The sequence below is a fragment of the Lithobates pipiens genome, unplaced genomic scaffold, assembly GCF_037356315.1.
Source record: "Lithobates pipiens isolate NorthernLeopardFrog02 unplaced genomic scaffold, aLitPip1_a1.2 Scaffold_16, whole genome shotgun sequence".
Classification (NCBI taxonomy): Eukaryota; Metazoa; Chordata; class Amphibia; order Anura; family Ranidae; genus Lithobates; species Lithobates pipiens.
The window spans coordinates 346,922,152-346,942,014 of record NW_027507748.1 but is presented as its reverse complement, the minus strand read 5'-3'; the positions used below and the strand labels follow the sequence as shown (position 1 = coordinate 346,942,014).

General features: G+C 39.8%; 1 protein-coding gene across 1 annotated transcript in view; it reads left to right on the top strand.

Moving 5' to 3' along the window:
- The first annotated feature begins 1,036 nt into the window (after positions 1–1,036).
- The window catches only part of IL22RA1 (interleukin 22 receptor subunit alpha 1), a 42,985-nt gene continuing 24,158 nt past the window's right edge, over positions 1,037–19,863 (top strand). The window contains exons 1-5 of the mRNA XM_077481841.1: positions 1,037–1,256; positions 3,439–3,571; positions 10,747–10,940; positions 13,908–14,089; positions 15,700–15,838. Coding sequence (XP_077337967.1) covers positions 1,214–1,256; positions 3,439–3,571; positions 10,747–10,940; positions 13,908–14,089; positions 15,700–15,838 — 691 coding nt within the window. The 5' untranslated portion in view covers positions 1,037–1,213. The remainder of the gene's footprint in view (positions 1,257–3,438; positions 3,572–10,746; positions 10,941–13,907; positions 14,090–15,699; positions 15,839–19,863) is intronic.

The window sequence follows — 19,863 nt, the reverse complement described above, 5'->3', positions numbered from 1 at the left end:
CTTCAGGTGGCTGTGAAGCTGAGGTAGCGTCCGGCTTATATAAGCAGTCATAGGCGCGAAGAAACAGCCCGCCAAATTCCTCCAATGACGGCTTGTTGCTAAGGGATATTGCACCAATAGCCCTGCTGAGAGAAAGGAGAGAATATGCACAGGCAAAGAGCCCTCTGCCCTGTCCCATGCGGGCCCCCGGTTAATGCCGGGGATCGAACATTCTCTTCTTTTGGGTTTTGCCTGCTGACTGCCTGGTTTGCCTCATGGACTGAGCTACCCTGCATGCCTCTGGTGCATATTGTGGAAATGAGTTGTAGCTGCATTGCTGACCATAATATCTACAAGCTCATTGTAGCTTGTAGCGTTCAATTTATGCGGTGGTGGATTACTTTACACGGTGCTTCTGTGTGATTAAGGGATTTCGCACTGATTGATTTCACATTGGATCACTGTTTATGGACTCATTTATATTCACATTTGCTGTTTATTCACTGGGCGAATATTCTCATTTCATTTATATCACAGACTTTTTTTGTTATTTGCCTTTAGCGCCAGCTTTTTCCTTTGTTTCCTCTTGGAAGTAAAGTCGCTGTAGATCCGAGGGAGACATGCAAGGAAAATAAAAAACAGCATTTTAGCTTGCACATGATTGGATGATAAAATCAGCAGAGCTTCCACTCATTTCACCTACCCCTTAAGATCTAGAGCGACTGCGCTTCCAAGTGCACTTGCCGTGCAAAGTGGATTTGCCTTTCGTAAATAACCCCCAGTATGTCTTTTCAGTGCTAAAGATCATGCCTCTGCTCTATAATCGGATTTATCCTTTAGATGGGGTGGTAGAACTGTAACAATTATGGGTTCTATACATTCCGCTCCATTTTTGCTTATCAATAATACGTTTAAATGATTCTTGCTTTGCTACATTTGGCATGATGACACAAAATGAAAGTATGTTTCTACAACGAGCAGGTAATTGGTCAAACTGGTACATAGGAGTTGCCTTTCAGAATAATTTTGCCTTTAGTCATTCAGCACCCTTTGCCTTGAACTAGGATACTCCCTTCTCAAGAAAAACACTGAAACCTGTGTGCTCAACACATTTTCTGTGTCACTGTTGGAGAACAATACACCGCATCGTCACATCCGAAGGCCCGTTCATGTCACTGAATACTTCGTATCGGACAATCAAATGATTTGACTAGTTCATGTGTTCTGGCAATAGATGAAGAGGACACTTTGTTACTTATTTTTCAGCTGCTTTTTAGGTAAGATCTGTATTATACACTCTTGCAGTTATACACAAGGAAGTAAAAAGGTAATGAAATACAGATACTCAGAAGCCAACCACAAAGACATATCACCGCTTCTGTTATCTGTAAATCTACGTAGGAAATCCAGTACAGCTATATAGCACTATAGTGCTATATCTCCTTTGTACATGTTCAGTTTAGATTAGTAATGATTTCATTATAGGCAATATATTAAGAATTGCTTTAATTATACATTTTTCAGGGTTACGTCTGTGAGCATTTGTTTTATTTCATAAACTACTGCCTGAAAATATTACTTTAAAAAGTTACCATACAGTAAATTCAAGGGATATATTCTGTTATTATTATTATTATTATTTTATACTGTTATTTGGGGGAAAAAATGTTCGACAATTGTATGTTTTCCATTAAAAATATTATACTTATTTTTGAGAAAAACAAAGCAAAGAGCATTTGTCTGTAAAAGTATAGGCAAAACTGCCAAGAACAGGTTCCAGATTGATATTTATATTCTGTGCATTGTTTGAAATGAATATCCCTAAGAATGCTAAGTGGAGCAGCGGATAAAGTATGGGTCATGTTTGTGTAGCTGATGGCAAATATTTAGGGTCCATTAGAGATTTACCTTTGTATCATTGGTTTAATATGGCTTAGCAGGTCATTCATTTCTCTTAAAACAAATAAGAATTACATGCATACCCCCCTTTTAAGTACACATTGGGATTTATTTACTAAATCTGGAAAGAGCAAAATCAGGCTCACTTCTGCATAGAAACCTATGACCTTCCAGGTTTTATTACCAAAGCTTACTTGAACAAGCTGGGGTTTGAAGCTCATTGGTTTCTATACAGAAGTGAGCCTGGTTTTGCACGTTGCAGCTTTAGTAAATAAACCCTATCGTATACTTAAAAGTGGGGTATGCTTGTAGATGTTTCGAACATGTTAAACAATAAAACAATACATCATTTGGAATCGTAACTCCAGGATGACAAAAAAAAATCCCTTACAGTGCTCCTTTCCTCACACTGCAAGGGATAAATGCCACTAAATCTAGGATACAGAGGAAAAGGCTGTGGGTACTTGCCCTATTCAATGGAACGCTTAAACCTCCATTTGAACAGTGCCCCCCTGTTCCTTCTATATTGGACTGCACATCGCTTTTATATTGTAAAGTGTGGCGCAAACTGTTGGCGTTATATAAATCTTGTATAATAATAAATAATTCCCACCTGAGGGATTTGAAGCAAGTTTCCAAAAAGTACAAGAGCTTGTTTTGGGCATAATTGCGTTTTTTTGGGCTTCAGTGGGGGCACCTGAAAAACCTGATACATGTAATTTCATGCCTAAAAACTTGTCCAGAGCTTGTAACTATCTCTCCATTGGCTAAAACAAACACTCTTTAGCCTGAAAGCATCTACAATTTGCAAAAAAAATGCCCACAATCATATTTTGAAGAGGAGGCTGAGGGGAATGGTTGCACAGATGGCGAGAGCCTGCTAGATGTAACAAGCAATTTACCATTGCAGTGCTGGAGGGCCCCACTGCAAGGGTACCTTTTTTCTTGGGGCTGGAGTTGGGTTTCTAGCAACGGGTTGTTGTTCCTTATTAAACTGGATATGAACTATGTAGAACCTTATGGAAAGCTCCCACTACCATCAATGTAGCTGTCACAGACTGCCTGGCAGAATGTTGAAGAGCAATGACTCTCATCCCTGCTTGGATTTAGTACATCCCTATGTAGCATGCAGCAATCAGTTGGTAAAATCAGTGGCTGCATATTGGACAAAATAGGTAACTCAAAGAGCAGATATATTTATTTAAATTTCAAATAATACCTTATCTTATATTTTTGGGGTCTCCAGATGCAAGAGCTTTGCACTTTATTCCCCAGGTCTGTCCATGCACTGTGGCACTTACTAAGGTATCTCACACTTCCTGTTGGATTGTATTATTATTTCATGTTACAGAGCACGTAAGAGATTCCCCTCACCAGGCTTTCTTATGGTCACAAGGAGGTTAGAGCCAAAAACTCCAGTGGTAGATCTCATTCTCTAAGAATCATAAGAAGTGGTTGATTCATCCAGTATGAGTCTTCCAAGAACTAAAATATGATGGTTGGATATAATTTACATACAATATTGACCGTGCATGTATATGAAATTATTTTGTTTTTCAGTGAACCTCTGCCATAGCTGTCTAAACTTTACACATCACAATGTGACCTTTAATGCAACAAATTTTGAATACGTGCTACAATGGAACAAAGATCACCTTCCACCAGATGTATTTTTTAGTGTCCAATACAAGAGGTAAGTTTAATCACCTGCCTGAATAATGACAGCTGAATCTTGCATAATATAAACATAGAAGAGCACTGCCTGTTCCCTGACAAGCACTAGATGCTTCTTTTAATCCTTAGTGAGCATGCTCCATCTTTTTATCTTCTCCCCTACTCATTGTTCTCTCCCCTTTGCCAGCTGTCCTTTGTTTCCTGTCAGCAGTGCTAACACACAATCAATTTTAACCACTTGCTTACTGGGCACTTAAACCCCCCTCAGTCCCAGACCAATTTTCAGCTTTCAGCGCTGATGCACTTTGAATGACAATTGCGCGGCCATACAACACTGTACCCAAATGACATTTTTATCATTTTTTTCCCACAAATAGAGCTTTCTTTTGGTGGTATTTAATTACAGCTCGGAGTTTTATTTTTTGCTAAACAAACAAAAAAAGATGCAAAAAAAATAGTTTTAATAGTTTGTTATAAAATTTTGCAAACGGGTCATTTTTCTCCTTCATTGAAGTGCGCTGATTAGGCAGCACTGATAGGCTGCACTGGTGGGCACTGATGGGCTGCATTGGTGGGCACTGATAGGCTGCACTGGTGGGCACTGATAGGCATAGTTAAGGCGGCACTAATAGGCACAGATAAGGCGGCACCAATGGGCACAGATAAGGCGGCACTGATGGGCAAAGATGGGCACAGATAAGATGGCACGGATGGGTGGCATGGATGGGTGGCACGAATGGGCACTGATAGGTACCACTGATAGATGGGACTGATGGGCACTGATAGGTGGCACTGATAGGTGGCTCTGATAGGTGGCACTGCTGGGCACTGATGGGCGGCACTGCTGGGCACTGATGGGCGGCACTGCTGGGCACTGATGGGCGGCACTGGGGTGCAGCACCTTTGAGGCAGATTGTGGGCACTGCTGGGTGGCACTGTGGGTGGCACTGCTGGGTGGCACTGTGGGCAGTGCTGGGTGGCACTGTGGGCACTGCTGGGTGGCACTATGGGCACTGCTGGGTGGCACTGACGGGGGGCACTTACTTTTAATAAGTGGGGCACTGCAGGGGGCATGTGGGCACTGGCAGGGGGCAGGTGGTCGCTAGCAGGGCTGGCCGTGATCGGGACTGATGTCCCGATCACGGCCGCCGGTGATCGGCTTTTTTTTTTTCTCCTCGCGCTGTCAGCGCGAGGAGGAATAATAGCCGATTACCGGCTCCGTTAGATCACATGATCAGCTGTCATTGGCTGACAGCTGATCACGTGATAAGGGGTCGGGATCGACCCCTTGCACGGATCGGTGATCAGGCGAGTCTCATGGACTCGCAGATCACAGATAGGCGCGCAGGCCGCTCGTACATGGGACTACGTCAATAGACGTAGTCCCAAAAAAGGAGATCCGCGCTATAGCCATCAATTGACTATAGCGCCGATCTCAAGTGGTTAAGCTGCCCATAGATGGATTGAAATTCAGATGGTTCAGCAGGGGCCGGCCAAATTTTGGTACATGTATGGGCACTGTGGTTGTAGAGAAGTCGCTCTACCAATCAATTTCTATATTACTGCCCTGCTAGAAAATGTCCTGTTGATCAGTGCTGCAGGCAGGAATACAATGACACTGTGGGGTTTATTTACTAAAGCTAGAGAGTGCAAAATCAGGCTCACTTCTGCATAGAAACCAATCAGCTTCCAGGTTTTATTGCCAAATCTTAATTAAGATGAATTAATCTTAACAAGCTGAGGTTAGAATCTGATTGGTTTCTATGCAGAAGTGCGCTGATTTTGCATTCTCCAGCTTTAGCAAATAAACCCCAATGAGAGGATTCCCTCATCCACTTCACATGTGTGGATGAAGGAATTGGGTCTGTTTTTTTCGCTCAACCAGCTGGTTAAACTGCAAAAACTGAGCGTTTTTTAGCTTGAAACTCCAAAACACTCGACATCCAAAATCCCATAGTTTTCAATGATCCCTGTTCACACCTGAGCATAGTGTCATTTAAAGCTGGTAGCTTGGAAAAAGTACATGAACTTTATTTGAGCTATAAGCTATAAGAGTTTTTGGCCCCAATAGATGTTAACCTTCTATTCACACCTAAGTATTCTGTGAACGTGTGCACATGTTGTGCTTGTGTCGCCATTCATTGTTAATGGTACTTCAAACATGGCAAGCAGATGTTAGATGTTAAAATGTGCAAAAGTGAATGGTAATAAAAGTATTGGAGCTTAGTTGCCATTTTTTTTTTGCGCTTAAGGCAGCCCACTGAAATTAAAGGGCTGTCCTATGCACGTAGCAAAAAAAATCACATTCACGAGACACTAGTCATTAACTTAGCCTAATGGAAAAGCCTGAAAAACGTGCAAAAACTTACATATCTGGCATGCTTACACCCCAGTGACCAGCTTTCCATTGTCTAAAAGTAATAAAAACAAAAAATACTTTAGAACAAAGGCTGGAAAAATGACTAGAGCCTCAGGCTGGGTTCACACCTATGTGAATTGGATGGTGCACCGGACTCCGGCTGTGTGCCACTGCATGTTCCAGTGTGAAACCAGCCTTATGCACCATCGCCCTATCTGCTCTTTTCCAAATTATGGCACTCTCCCTTGACATTCTTTTCCTGTGTTTCAACTGCTCTCCTACTTTGTTTTCATCTTGTACCATCAATTTATTATATACACTGTATAGTGATTGCATACCCAAGAATAAAGGCAGTGATCTCCCCCTCCACTTACTGCAAACAGCCAACAGTTTGCAAAAACACATTCAGCGACAAAGCTTATGTGCCAAATACACACACAGATAGCACACTAAGGGGTCTATCTTTAAAAGTTTAGCTGGACAACTGTCACAAGCATTTATCCAGGCTGCACAAATTCTCCTTATGTTTTCTCTACTATGACTTCCTACGATTGTCCAACTACAACTCCATCTAATTGTCAACCCATCGAAATGCAATATGTTTTCTGGTTGAGGTATTTCAGAAAAATATATTGGCCACTAGATGGAGCTGAAAATCATAGGAAGTCATAGTATTAGAGACAATATGGGGATAACTCATGCAGCCTGGACAAATGCTTATGACATTTGTGCAACAAATGTTTTATAAATAAACCCCAGTGAGACAACACAAAGAACAGCAGCACAGGCAGTCGCAGCACACAGGTACAATACTCTCAGTGCACACCAGGAGTGGTCCATGCATTATGGGCTGTGCTTGGTGCTGCACCTGCACCACCCTCTCTATCCATGTCCCGGACCCCTACAGGACATGAATTCCTATGGTGTGGGTGGGCGGGGGGTGTTTTTCGAAGCACCTGGTAAGAGCCGGAGGCTCTAAAAGGCTTCAAAATAGGGTGGGCTCAGGGCGCCGAGAGTGCACCCTGACCCAACCCAATTGTGTGATCATAGCAAATAAATTTTTGCTATTTTCACACTACAGTTACTCCCCGCCAATCAGGAGGCAGGTCAGTGAGGCCTGTTGCCTGATTGGCCAAAGCGCCAGGCGATCCTCTTGGATGCCTAGAGATGTGGAAGAGAAGACATTCTGGAGTGGACCCGCCGCTGCTTGGAAGAGGAAAGGAGGACACAGCCACTGCATAGTAAGTTCCGGACCTCCAGGGGTTCTGGCTGACAGTGCTGCGAGCCTCGTGGCTGCCCCTGGTGCGGGGGGCATCAGTGCTGCGCCGCCCAGGGGGTGCATCAGTGCTATGCCAACCGGGGGGGCTGCATCAGTTTTGGCTGCCGGGGGGGTAGTGCTAGTCATTTCACGCCCCCCCCCCCCAGAAGAAAAGCCCACCAGCCCCCACTGGCGCACACAGTCAAAGTGCACAAAAATGTTACAGTATCAATTAATTCTATTCATGTAAGTGTTGTGGCACCATTTCACAATTACTATTCCACTCCTAACATAGCACTGATGTTTTGACTTTCTTTATAATGCATCAATTAGAAAATGCAAGAGATTCCCCTGTTGCATGCCTGTACATTGTATAGAAGGTACTGATTAAATTCTTAGACTCAATCCACAGCTTTTGCAATTTTTATGGTAATAGTTTTTAAATTTAAAGTTAACCTATCATTAAAATTAACATTTCTCATGCAGCAATAGAGCACATATAATCATCATTGCTTTGAATTAAAGTGGAACTTTATTCAGAAATTTAAGTCTAGACTGGCCACTTTTGTAGGTATAGCATGTAAAACATGAAAAATAAGTGCCTGTACTGTTTATAATCCAGTAATACACTGTCTATCTCTGCTCTGCACATGCTTAGTCGCTCTCCATTTTTGGAATTGTGGCCAAAATCAGAGCCACTAGAGGCCGATCTGCTGGCAGCCTAAAGATTTACTGCTTCTCCAATGCTGGAGGCAATTTACAGCACACACTTATTTTTGGTAGCATAATTATTAATGTGGAATATATATTCCTTGCTAAAGAACATTATTTTTATCAAGTTGTTGTGGGTAAAGTATCACAAAAAAAAGCTAATCCTGAGTCTCCTCAAAGCAAAGTTTTTTTGCGATTATACTCATAAACAGCATCCGCCACGTTGAACTCCAGGGTAGCTTTGAAAACATAAGCAAATGGATGAAGGAATCCAGGCAGGCAACTCAGGGTCACCCTAATGAAACTTGAGCACTCAGTTAGCAATCGAGGAGGTGCTCTCCATCTTAGCTGGGTCTTCAGAAGTTGCATGCTATTAGGCTTCTGTCTTGCTGTTAGGGGCCTGTTGTGACAATGGAGGGTTTCCCACCTGGCTGCAGGTCATGTGGCCAGCTACTTCTACCTCAGGTGTGTCCTCCCTGAACTGCTGAGGGAGGGAAGCTGAGAAACTTATCTTCCATGGGCATGTCCAGGAATCCAGAAAGTTGTGGGAAAAAGAGTTAAAGAGGTCTGTGCCTGCACCTGAGCATGGTAAATAAACAAGCACTCTGCTACAAAAATATGTGCCAGTCATCCAAGCAATTTAATGTATAAGTTCAACTTTTCCGAAAAAATGGAAAGTTAGAACTAACACATTACACCATCTGCTGCATTAATCTCCAATAATGATTGGCCTACACAGTGGTTCAGAGATGAATTCAAGTAATTCTGATTGGCTAGCACGTGACCAATTTGACTAATCAGAATCACACTGATCCATCTCAGTGCTCATAAGAAAAGAAGATCACAGTTTTCAAATCCCAGGACCTCATTCTGTGGGGAACCTCTACATTTTAAAGACACATTTTAAAATCTGAATGTATGATTTTTGTGCAATCATCTTATGTAAGTATGTAAAACTATAGCAGTGTGCAGAGGGTTAATTGAGAAATCTGAAAGAAAACTATTTCTTACCTTCCAAACAGGTGAAGTGATTATAATGGGCCCAATCAGAGCTGGTTATAGGCATATGCCTTTGATGTTTAAAAAGCACAAAAACAAGAAAAGAACACAAACATCAAGCTAAATTACAACATTTCTTTGCTTTCTAGTTGCTAATGCCACGTACACACGATCGGAATTCCAGGCAGAAAAAGACAGATGAGAGCTTTTCATTGGAAAATGCGACCGTGTGTATGCTCCATTGGAATTTAGCTGTCCGAATTTCCGCCAGCCAAAAATTGATAGCATGTTCTCAATTTTCCAGACGGAAAAACTTTCTATCGCAGATTTCCGATTGTGTGTATGCAATTCTGACATGCCAAAAATCAAGCATGCTCAGATTCAACTACGAGACAGAAGCTATTGGCTATTGAACTTCCTTTTTCTAGTCCCGTCGTACGTGTTGTACCTCACCATGTTATTAACGATCGGAATTTGGTGTGACCGTGTGTAGGCAAGACAGCGTGAGCCGAATTCTGTCGGAATTCCATCGGGAAAACCATCAGAGCTTTTTCTGACGAGAATTCCGATTGTGTGTACGTGGCATTAGAGTTACTAAAATTTGCACATCATCATTGCCCCAACTGTCTAACTGCTTTATTTTTGTTCACGTACTTTTGAATAACAAATGGAAGTACAGGACAGGTTTTATTACTACATTCCATTATGGATTACCCATTAAAGAAAATGTATTATATTTTATAATAATAAGGTATTCCTTTTACCTACTGAGGAGAAATACTGAGCTATTGTGCTTAGACAGTGGAATCCAAAGGCCTAAAAAAAACACCAAAACAACACTGGCCCCCATAGTTGCCTAAATACTAGCACTTCCCCAACAATTCCTTACCTGACCATATTAGACAGTCTTCCCTGTTGCAGCCAGTAAATGATGGGGGAAATTCAAACCCCAACAACAAATACTGTCATTGCTAAGAGTGTTGCTGGCAGGCAGTTTATAATGCCCTTAAGATTTAACAGTATTTATCAAGCCCTAAAATGGGTCTCCTATTGCATCTCATCGTGATTCTAATTGTATGCAGTGCTTCAACCCTGAGGAAGGGATAGGCCTTTTTCCAAAAACACATTGGCTTATCTTGATGCTCTAAACCAATAAACTTTTCAAAAAGACCTTTGAACTTTTTTTCTAGATGCTCATCAATACCCACCCCACTTGTGACCGAAACAATTGGGTACTGTCCATGATCATTTTCTATTTGCACTACCATACAATTTTTCAGGACAAGCTTTCAGGGTATGTCCCTTTATTCAAGGTCCCAGCAGTACTAACTGGGTACTGCTGGGACCTTGAGTACTGCTGGGATCATATTTAAAATCCTCAAACACCGCTTGTCCAGACTTAAATGAGAGGAGGTTCAAAAAAATGGCTGTGGACACCAGGTTATCTAGCTGTCTCAAAAACAGCTAGATAACCTGATGTGACGATAGGCTCTCCAGTATTTATTTGCTGAACATGGATCATTATTAGAAATCAGTAATTACATCAAAGACAAAGAAACTAAACCTAATGCTTACATTTCAATAGTTTTTATTAGATTTCAAAAGAAAGTAGATACAACATACAAAGCCAAGTAGACTATGTCAAAACAATTTCAGCAAAATATAAAAGGGTAACCAAAATAACATGTGACACAATATATATACAGCCGCTACATATCTTCTCTGAGTAATGTAGATGAAAATGCTCAACCATTGGGATAACCAGCTTATTAATAGTGTAGGAACCAATAAACAAGTAGTAGCAAAATACAAAAGACTGAGACAGTATGGATCATAAACCTAATGATTTTTTATTTTTTTTCAAAAGATATGGCCAGACTGGGTGGTCATTATTTTCTGAATGTCATAATATAACTGAAGTCTACTGTAATTTAACAAATTCAATCACTGGTGATGAAGAGGACTTCATGGAACACCAATATTTTGGGAGAGTCAAAGCTTTAACAAGAAACTGTTCCTCTGACTGGGTCATGTCCAAGAGGCTCAACCCACGGGATGATAGTAAGTACTCTTTATTTACCCAGTTTTTAATTGTGCACCTGAATGTTTTATAAAAAGAAATAGGAAAATTATATAATATTAATTTACAGATTTACTTCTACCAATTAAGAGAACTGTTGCGATTGAAGGATTTGCATCTACTCCCTGAGCAATGGAATCTTGTTGGGGCCCAAATTAAGACTGGAAGATTTACATACCTGCTTGAATTGTCCTTTTGTTTATGAAGGCATCTGATAATGCTATAATGCTTAGCCTCCCTAAGGACTTGATTTAAAGTAAACTCGTCCATTTATGTCCTCCTAATCTAAAATATCACACATTGGGGAAGATATTATTTGCCTGTGAAGTAGATCAATATAGACTTTATAGATCCATCTACTGAGGCTGGAGACACTTGATACCATAAAGGTCTACACTGTGGTCAGGATGGAGGCAGGTAAGTGTCTGAAGAGGAGGGAAGGGTACTTTAGATTTGAAGGGGCCAAAAGGAATAAGTGCACTTTGTTTCAGCTTACCCATTAAATCTAGGCTGAAGAAATCCCAGGATCCATATAGCAATTGCAAACAAAATATGCTAGATCATGACTAGTTTCCTCCATTGTTATTAGTAAGAAAAAACACATTCCCTCGATGTCTACTAATGCTCATTTTGCTCTGACTGACCCCTGAAATTTAAATGGATCAAGCATAGAAGATAACATTGTTATACTATCTTTGTGTGCACACTGGATGAGAGTAGGGCTACTGTGCCACTCTTCTTTTCACTAGTCACACTTTTTTTCAACTATAATATTTTCCCATCCAATTTACCATTTTTGTTGACAAAATCCATTTACTAATTTAGTCAAAGGTGTGTGCATATGGGGAATGGAGCAGGTGCAGCATTGTATTTTAACTGGCTGGATAATAGCTTAAAAACTTTTATAACCCCAATGCAGGCATCCCCTTTTGGCAAGGAGAGCTATTTGTTCCTTGTCAGCAGACCATGTGTCTAGTGAACCTATCCAATTTCTATTTGAATCAATCATTACAAATATTAACTATATATATAGCAAATCTTCAATAATAGCATCACTGTTATTGATAATACTGTATATATTATGATCACACCCTCAAAAGCCTAGAGGTTTTAATGGAGGAATATAGTTTATATTTAGTTTAAGTAAATCCAACAGCTTGGCTGTAGCCAAGCTGATTGGTCAATCAACTTGGTACATTCATCCTGCCATATACAGTGCAAATATCAGCCTGTTGCTCTTGAACCAGCTGGGATTCGAATAGTTTATGGCAGACCTCAAGTCAATATACCTGGAAGCCCACTGTGTTAACCACTGGGAACTGACAGATAAATGACATTAAGATGATATCTAACTCCATTTAGACTGGCTCAGCAATCATATAGAAATGTGCATTAAAGGATAAGTTCACCTTTTGAACATGTTACACCCATATTTGGGGTATAATGTGTAACATTTCAGCAGGTCTGCTCTCACCCTCTTCCCTGTGACAACGGGCTTGGGTTCTTCTCCCCACATCTGCTGTCACATTTTCAAATTGACTCAGCTGTGCTTATCTGCTCTATCACTTTTACAGGTGGTGGAAGGGCCCTACCCCTCCTTCCGCCACCTTTACCAGACTCTCTCATCCCATCGGGATGCCTAGTACACTTGCCACTAGTCGGGTTGCATTGCCTGTGAAGAGTGGAAGAAATGATGTCAGAAACCAGAGGTGACAAGGATTTTGTCACTTCCGGTTTTGGTTTGTTTATTACAAGCTGTTACCAGCTTGTACAGCATCTGATCAAATTGATCCTGGTTTGATCAGATGTTTTGGAGGCCAGAAGAGAGATATCTGAAAGGAAGATCAGATGAAGATGGAAGTGTCTGAACTGAGATAGAAGTGCCCGAATGCTGGAGGTCTTCATTTGACATGTAGGTTGGCCATAATGTGTGAAGCGCTACCCCCCCCACAGGAGTCACTTGGTCATTTGGTTCCTCTGTTCTCTTGCCTCGACTTGGAGAATGACCTCAGCCCCTCTGACACTCCAAGTTAAAAAAGAAGATATTGCACTACTGAAAATATCCTGCATACACTATGGTTTAGTATCACAAAGCAAACACCAGACTGCTTAGTAATAAAGGAATGCAATCTATTGGTATGAGTTAACTATGTGGTAGTACGTACATAAATTAACAATTAAAGAGTAGGTCTGTCACAATTCTCTAGACAATGAAGTCACTGTATTATAGCAGTTTTAAAATAAAGATCTATGTGGTTGGATTAAGCTGTACTTGGTAATCCGCAAATCAGCATTAAGCAATGAATAAGTACTTTTTTTTTATTATGTACCCCAACATTACATATTCCTGATATGTGCCTGTTATACTCTGTACTTATGTTAAAAAGTATCCTGTTCTCTCTGTATCACTTCCTTTGTGTGAAATACCTGGTGATCCTGCCAGTCCTGCTGCCTTCCTATTTAAAACTGACCACACAAGGCATGAGAGCACAACCATCCTAATGTGGCCAGTTTTCTGGCTGCACTGGGAGCACAGCCTGTCTATCCTCCAATGGTCAGACTTGTGCAGACATGCTCCCCTGCACAGCTAATAATTAGGAAGAGCAATGTATTGCTCTTTCTCTTCCAACTGCTAACATGCCCCCCCCTTCCACCCTTGCAGTCTCCACTTCTAACTCTCCAAGCCCGCTATGCAGTCAAGAGCAGAGATTATGCTCACATATTTGGCCTTTCATTTCTATTTTAAACCAAAAAGGTTGTTTTACAAGGTAAGACTTAACATATACCTTAATAAACACAGCTGCCATTCCTTGGAGACAACCAAAAAAGTTTCATTGTAGTAATTTATACAGATAATCTAAAGTTTGACCACTGATAGGATTATCATACATATAAACATCGTACAACATAGCCTGTCACTTACAGTTCAATGTTGTTTTTTTTTATAGCTTTCTTGATTTTGCCAAAATTGAATTATATTGCACATGTCAGTTCAGTAACAATACTTGTTCCAACTATCTCGTTGACCTTGAGAAGCAAGGACAACAAGCAAGTGACTGTGGAAGAGCTTTACAAGGATCAACGTTTTGAATACCACCTAAGTCTTATTAATGCAGAGCTACGTGACATCGTAAGCTACAAATGTTTTGCTTCTAAACATTATTTTCAGTCGTTTTGGCAACATGTGTTACCTGAAATGCCTTTCAAAACTGTTCATTGACATATTTTCCTTAGATTACTAAATTGTACAAGCAGAATGATAAAATATACACCAGAAGTAAAAACTGGAAGTAGCCAAAACTTGTCTGATCCATTTTACTATTTTTATACAGAGTTAGGACCACCAGTATAGACTGTTTCATAAATAATGCTAAAAAAATAAATAAAAATCACTTGAAAAAAATATCATTTCTGTAAGACGGCACCTTGACATCTGGGTTGATAAGGCTACAGTATAGCTTTGCAGGAATAGTGAGTGAGCCAAGGCTCTGACCCATCGTTCTATCTTCATACCCCCTCAGGTTCCACATTACCTCAGTTCTAGAGCTGGTCAAGAATCCAACACCTGGGGGCTGATAGAAATGGGGGCCAAGATAGCGGAGGAGCCACTGCCCTCCATCACTAACCTGCAACTCACTCCTGACTGGCTGCTAAATGTCTCCTTGCCCGAGTTATTGGCTGTACAATTGCATCTCACAGAGACTTTACGACCAGTCCAGCTTAGTTAACAGCAGATCACCATATCTGTTACCCAGTCGCGCTTCACTTAATATGTTGATTGTCTTCACATAATATATCTAGACAATTTTACTGAAAATTTGAATGGTGCACATAACTTAGGCCTTATTAATTACAATCAAAAAACATGGAATAACTAAGTCCAAAATATGGCAGCATTATCAAAAGTTTTACCTTTTGTAACTGTTCCCAGTTTTTGGGTAACATAGGAGGCACGCATGTTTCCATCTATGTCCCTTTCTTTCCCAAGTCTCAGGCCTATGGCCCATCTGTTACCCCTAAGGAGGAAACAATCAATGTCCATTCCTTCCCCAAGTCCTGGCCTAAGGCCTATCCTTTACCCCCGAAGGAGAAAGCATACATATGTCTACTGGTGTATTTCTCTTACTGACTTTCTTCCCTAGCTCTTATAACAAGCTATATATAAAGTTGGTAGGCCCCTTCTTAGAGAAACAGGGAACCTAACACACAGAAAGGTGGGACACACTAACAGGGCAGAAACCCCCAGCTATACTTCTATTGGGGTCCTTGCTAGGGGAGACAGTGATTTTCATCCAGCTTACATTCTAGTCTAGCTTCCCTTGCAATACACTACTCCCCATTCTCCTATTAAGTTTTTAAGGAAAAAATTATATAGATTTCTAAATTATCTTAAATCAGTTGAACTAAGATTTATGGCATTGATTTCAGCCTGTCAAATGTTTTATGACAATTATTACAAGTTTTGGGGGTTTCAATACAGTAATTACATTACAGTAGGTTCATCATTTACCATCTTAATAACAAGTATGCCACCACTATTATAGTAGATCACGGACCCTTCCTTGCAGCAGTGCTACACAAAAGTCTTTGTAGTTATTAGGTTATAGTTTAGTTAAGTATCATTTGGTCTTTTATCCTATTAAAAATTAAAATGTATTATTTATTTGTTTATATAAATATTAAATGAACATTCAAATTAAGATATAGTAATTTATTAACCTTATTTTTATTTTATTCCAGTGGCAAAAGCCTCAGAAAGACAAAATCTTTGAAGTTTCTGGCTTGATTCCCAACACTGAATACAATGGAAGTGTATACATCATGATTGGAGATAAACGGAAAAGTGAAATTCTGAATTTTGTGGTGAAAACTCTTCCAGGTAATAATTTTATTGATAAATAGTCAATATAGATGCAGTTATGGTACAAAAAGCATAACTTATGTAACCAAATATTATTTTTCAATATTTGGTCTTTGCTTAACGTATGATGTAATCCAACAAAAGCATGAGTTTTCCAAACCCCCTTCTGATCAAGAGGCAGCTTGGAAAATCTTGTTCACTGTAAGCAAATACTCTGTAAAGTAGTTGACCTAAATATGGCTTGAATACTGCACATAGTATGCTCACTCCATGCTTGTTAAAAGACAATTTCCTTGAGTGTAATATTGGAGCTCAAAACAGCACATGTAAATGCAACAGCAGTTCTGACTTGTCCAGGCTGCATACTTGCATACAGTTAAACTGATTTTAAAAGTTACCTCCAGCACAGAGGACAAGGGCTATAAAAATCAAGTTTTTTACTTATTGAAAATATGAAAGACACTGGTTATTGGCTAATACTACAAAAAATAAATAAGCAATTTAACTGCTTCCAGACCAGCTCCTGTATATATACGGCGGCAGAATGGCTCTGCTGCACAAATCTCCGTATATATACTGGGGCCGCTTTAAGAACCATAGCAGGTGCACGCTGCATGGCAGAGGACCTGATGCACCTGATGGCCACCCACGAATGCAGGCACGGGAGCGAGAACTGGGATCTGTGTGTGTAAAAACACAAATCCCTATCCTGTCAGGGGAGGAGAAACAGATCATGTGTTCCTACTAAGTAGGAACAACGATCTGTCTTCTCTCCCAGTCAGTCCAATCTCCTCACAGTTAGAACGCACTAGTGTTAACCCCTTCCCTGCCAGTGACATTTATACAGTAATCAGTGGCTGATCGCTGTATAAATGTCAGTGGTCCCAAAAAATTGTCAAAAGTGTCCGATTTGTCCGCAGCAATATCACAGTCCTGATAAAGATCGCTAATCGCGGCCATTACTAGTAAAAAAAAAAAAGCCTAAAATCTATCCCCTATTTTGTAGATGCTATAACGTTTGGGCAAACCACTCAATATACGCTTATTGTGTTTTTGTTTTTTTACCAAAAATATGTAGAAGAATACACAACGGCCTAAACTGAAGAAAAAAATATTTTTTTTTTTTTTTTTATTTGGGATATTTATTATAGCAAAAGGAAAAAAAAATGTGTTTTCTGCAAAATTGTCACTCTTCTTTTGTTTATAGCACAAAAAATAAAAACCACAGAGGTGATCAAATACCACCAGCTCTTTTTGTGGGAAAAATGGACGTAAATTTTGTTTGGGTACAATGTTGCATGACCACATGATTGTCAGTTAAAGCAACGCAGTTCCGTTTCACAAAAAATGGCTTGGTCAGAAAGGGGGTAAATTGTTTTGGGGCTGAAGTGGTTAACCTGACACTCATATGTGCTTGTCTGAAAAGCTAACATGATGACTATTTCCAATCAAAAAGCATATGCCAATGGTATTCAATGTTATACTAAAGCCTCATACACACGATAGGACTTTGTACAAATTTTCCCTTGGATTTTTGTATAAAGGGTGTCGGCCCTGAACTTGTATTGCATACACACAGCAGGACTTTTTCAGCCAACTTTCACCAAATCATGTGGTTTTTCTGCTCTTTACCGCCACCTTTGGTCAACTTCTGTATTGTTGTCTGATCTTTTGCATTGGTTCTGAGCATGCCTGTTTGTACTTTGTACAAAAGTCCTGTGGTTTTCTGTACACACGATCAGACTTTGCCCCATCGGACTTTTGTTGCCAGAAATTTTGTCCGTTTGCACAGCCAACAAAAGTCAGATGAAAACCGAAAAAGTTTGTCCGATGGAGCGTACACACAGTCGGATGTTGCTCCAAAACAGCTAATTTGCATGTTTGTTGTCAAAAAGTCTGATCGTGTGCATGGGCCTTAAGTCATGCTGCCAATCAATTGCTTAAGCTGGCCAAAAACCACTTGAAAGTTGGCTGATTCCTGCTGATTTAGTAAAATTCAAGCCAGGTATGGCTTTGTCAGTACTACCTGGCTCAACAAGGGCTGATTTAAAAATCAACCATGCCAGATGGGAAATTATTGACCTAAAAGTGTCTACATCCGATGCAGTCACTGTTCAGTACAGTACAATAGTCTGCTCTGGAGAACATCACTTCCAGTTTCTGGTGTCACTTTCCCCAGCCCTTGCAGTCAAGGAAGAAGCTAATGGAGCTCAATGTGCTCTCAATTAGATTTATTGGGGGACAATTGAGACATCAGTGGTGTAAAAGACACCTGATGTCTCATTAAAGAGAACCTGTACTAAAAATATCATATCGCATAGGGAACATTTTGGCCCCTATGTGATATAAATAAAGTTTGAGTGAAAGTAAGAAAAGTAAAAAAAAAAAGTTATACCTAAACACTACCCCCCCCCCAAAAAAAATGTGAGCTTGCCCCTCCCCCACGTTCACATACAAACAAGTGTAAAAGAACATGTTGGTGGCAGCTATGCATGAAAATGTCGCTTGCAATACGCATATTATATGTTGCCATGCACAATGGAGAGAAAGCAATACTTCGAGGCCAATTATTTATGGTTAAGTCTAAACTGACCTATGGAGAGTTTGGAAGTATCGCCTATAGAAAATACTGGGTACCAAACATCATCATCATTTTGCGGATGAGAACAAATTTTAAGTTCGACACGTTGGGTATCAATTTACTCAGAGCAACATCCTCTTTTGTATTTTAACAAAAATAAGGGGTATTAAAAAGTATAATGTGTGGGTGTTTTAACTAAAAATTTTTTTAAACATGTGCATAAACCACAAAAATGACTCTGGCAGTGAAAGCGTTAAAGAAGAAATAGAACCCAGTTAGAAAAATGTGTGAATTGCAGGTGAAAGTTGTATAAATCACTGTTCCTTTCCCTATTTCTGCATCATTGATTAATGTATAATACTTGGAAAGAGAAACTCCTTTTAAATTTGCTTCTGCTAATGTATAATCTTATTGCACCAAGTGTAAGTGCCCATTTTCTTTATTCTTTTTGCAATAAAATTCAAGTAAAAGAAAGTTAAATAGACCACATAATGTTAAGAAATTGTCCCTGTGATTTTTGCACTTTGGCTGTAGGTTATCAAAGCCCTCCTGCCTTATTACAGTTTGATGCCTTTGATTTTAGGCACAGGAGACAAAAAATATATGAGACACATTGCTTATAAAATACTGCATTGGTCATAATGACGATGACAAACCCTAGGTCTGGCCAGACATTTTAAAATCACCTGACAGTCCTCAGTGCACTTTTTTTTTCTTTAGGAGATCACTGGTAGTTAGGGTAATGTATTTAAAGTATAAGTAAAGGCAAAACATTTTTTTTTTTGTTTTGGATAGAGTGGAGAGGGATTGTAACACTTGCCAGTTTTTATTGTCTGTGTGCCCATTAGGGAGATTCATCCTCTCTATTTGTCCTGTTTACCATTATCATTGAAAGTGAAAGTATAGGTAAATTGTTGGTTGTCCCCAGAAAAGTAATAGAGGGGAAATCATCCAATGGGGACACTAGTTCTGGTGACATGGGGAGTGGGACCCCATGTAATTTCCCATCATTTTTAGGGATTTCCTCTCACTTCCTGTTTGGCTATAACCAGGAAGTCAGAGGAATGTATATATATATATATATATATATATATATATATATATATATATATATATATATATATATATATATATATATATATATATATATATATATACAGTATCTCACAAAAGTGAGTCCCCCCCCCCCCTCACACTTTTGTAAATATTTTATTATATCTTTTCATGTGACAACACTAAAGAAATGACACTTTGCTACAATGTAAAGTAGTGAGTGTACAGCTTGTATAACAGTGTAAAATTGCTGTCCTCTCAAAATAACTCAACACACAGCCATTAATGTCTAAACCGCTGGCAAAAAAAGTGAATACAACCTTAAGTGAAAATGTCCCGAAGTGTCAATATTTTGTGTGGCCACCATTATTTTCCAGCATTGCCTTAACCCTCTTGGGCATTGAGTTCA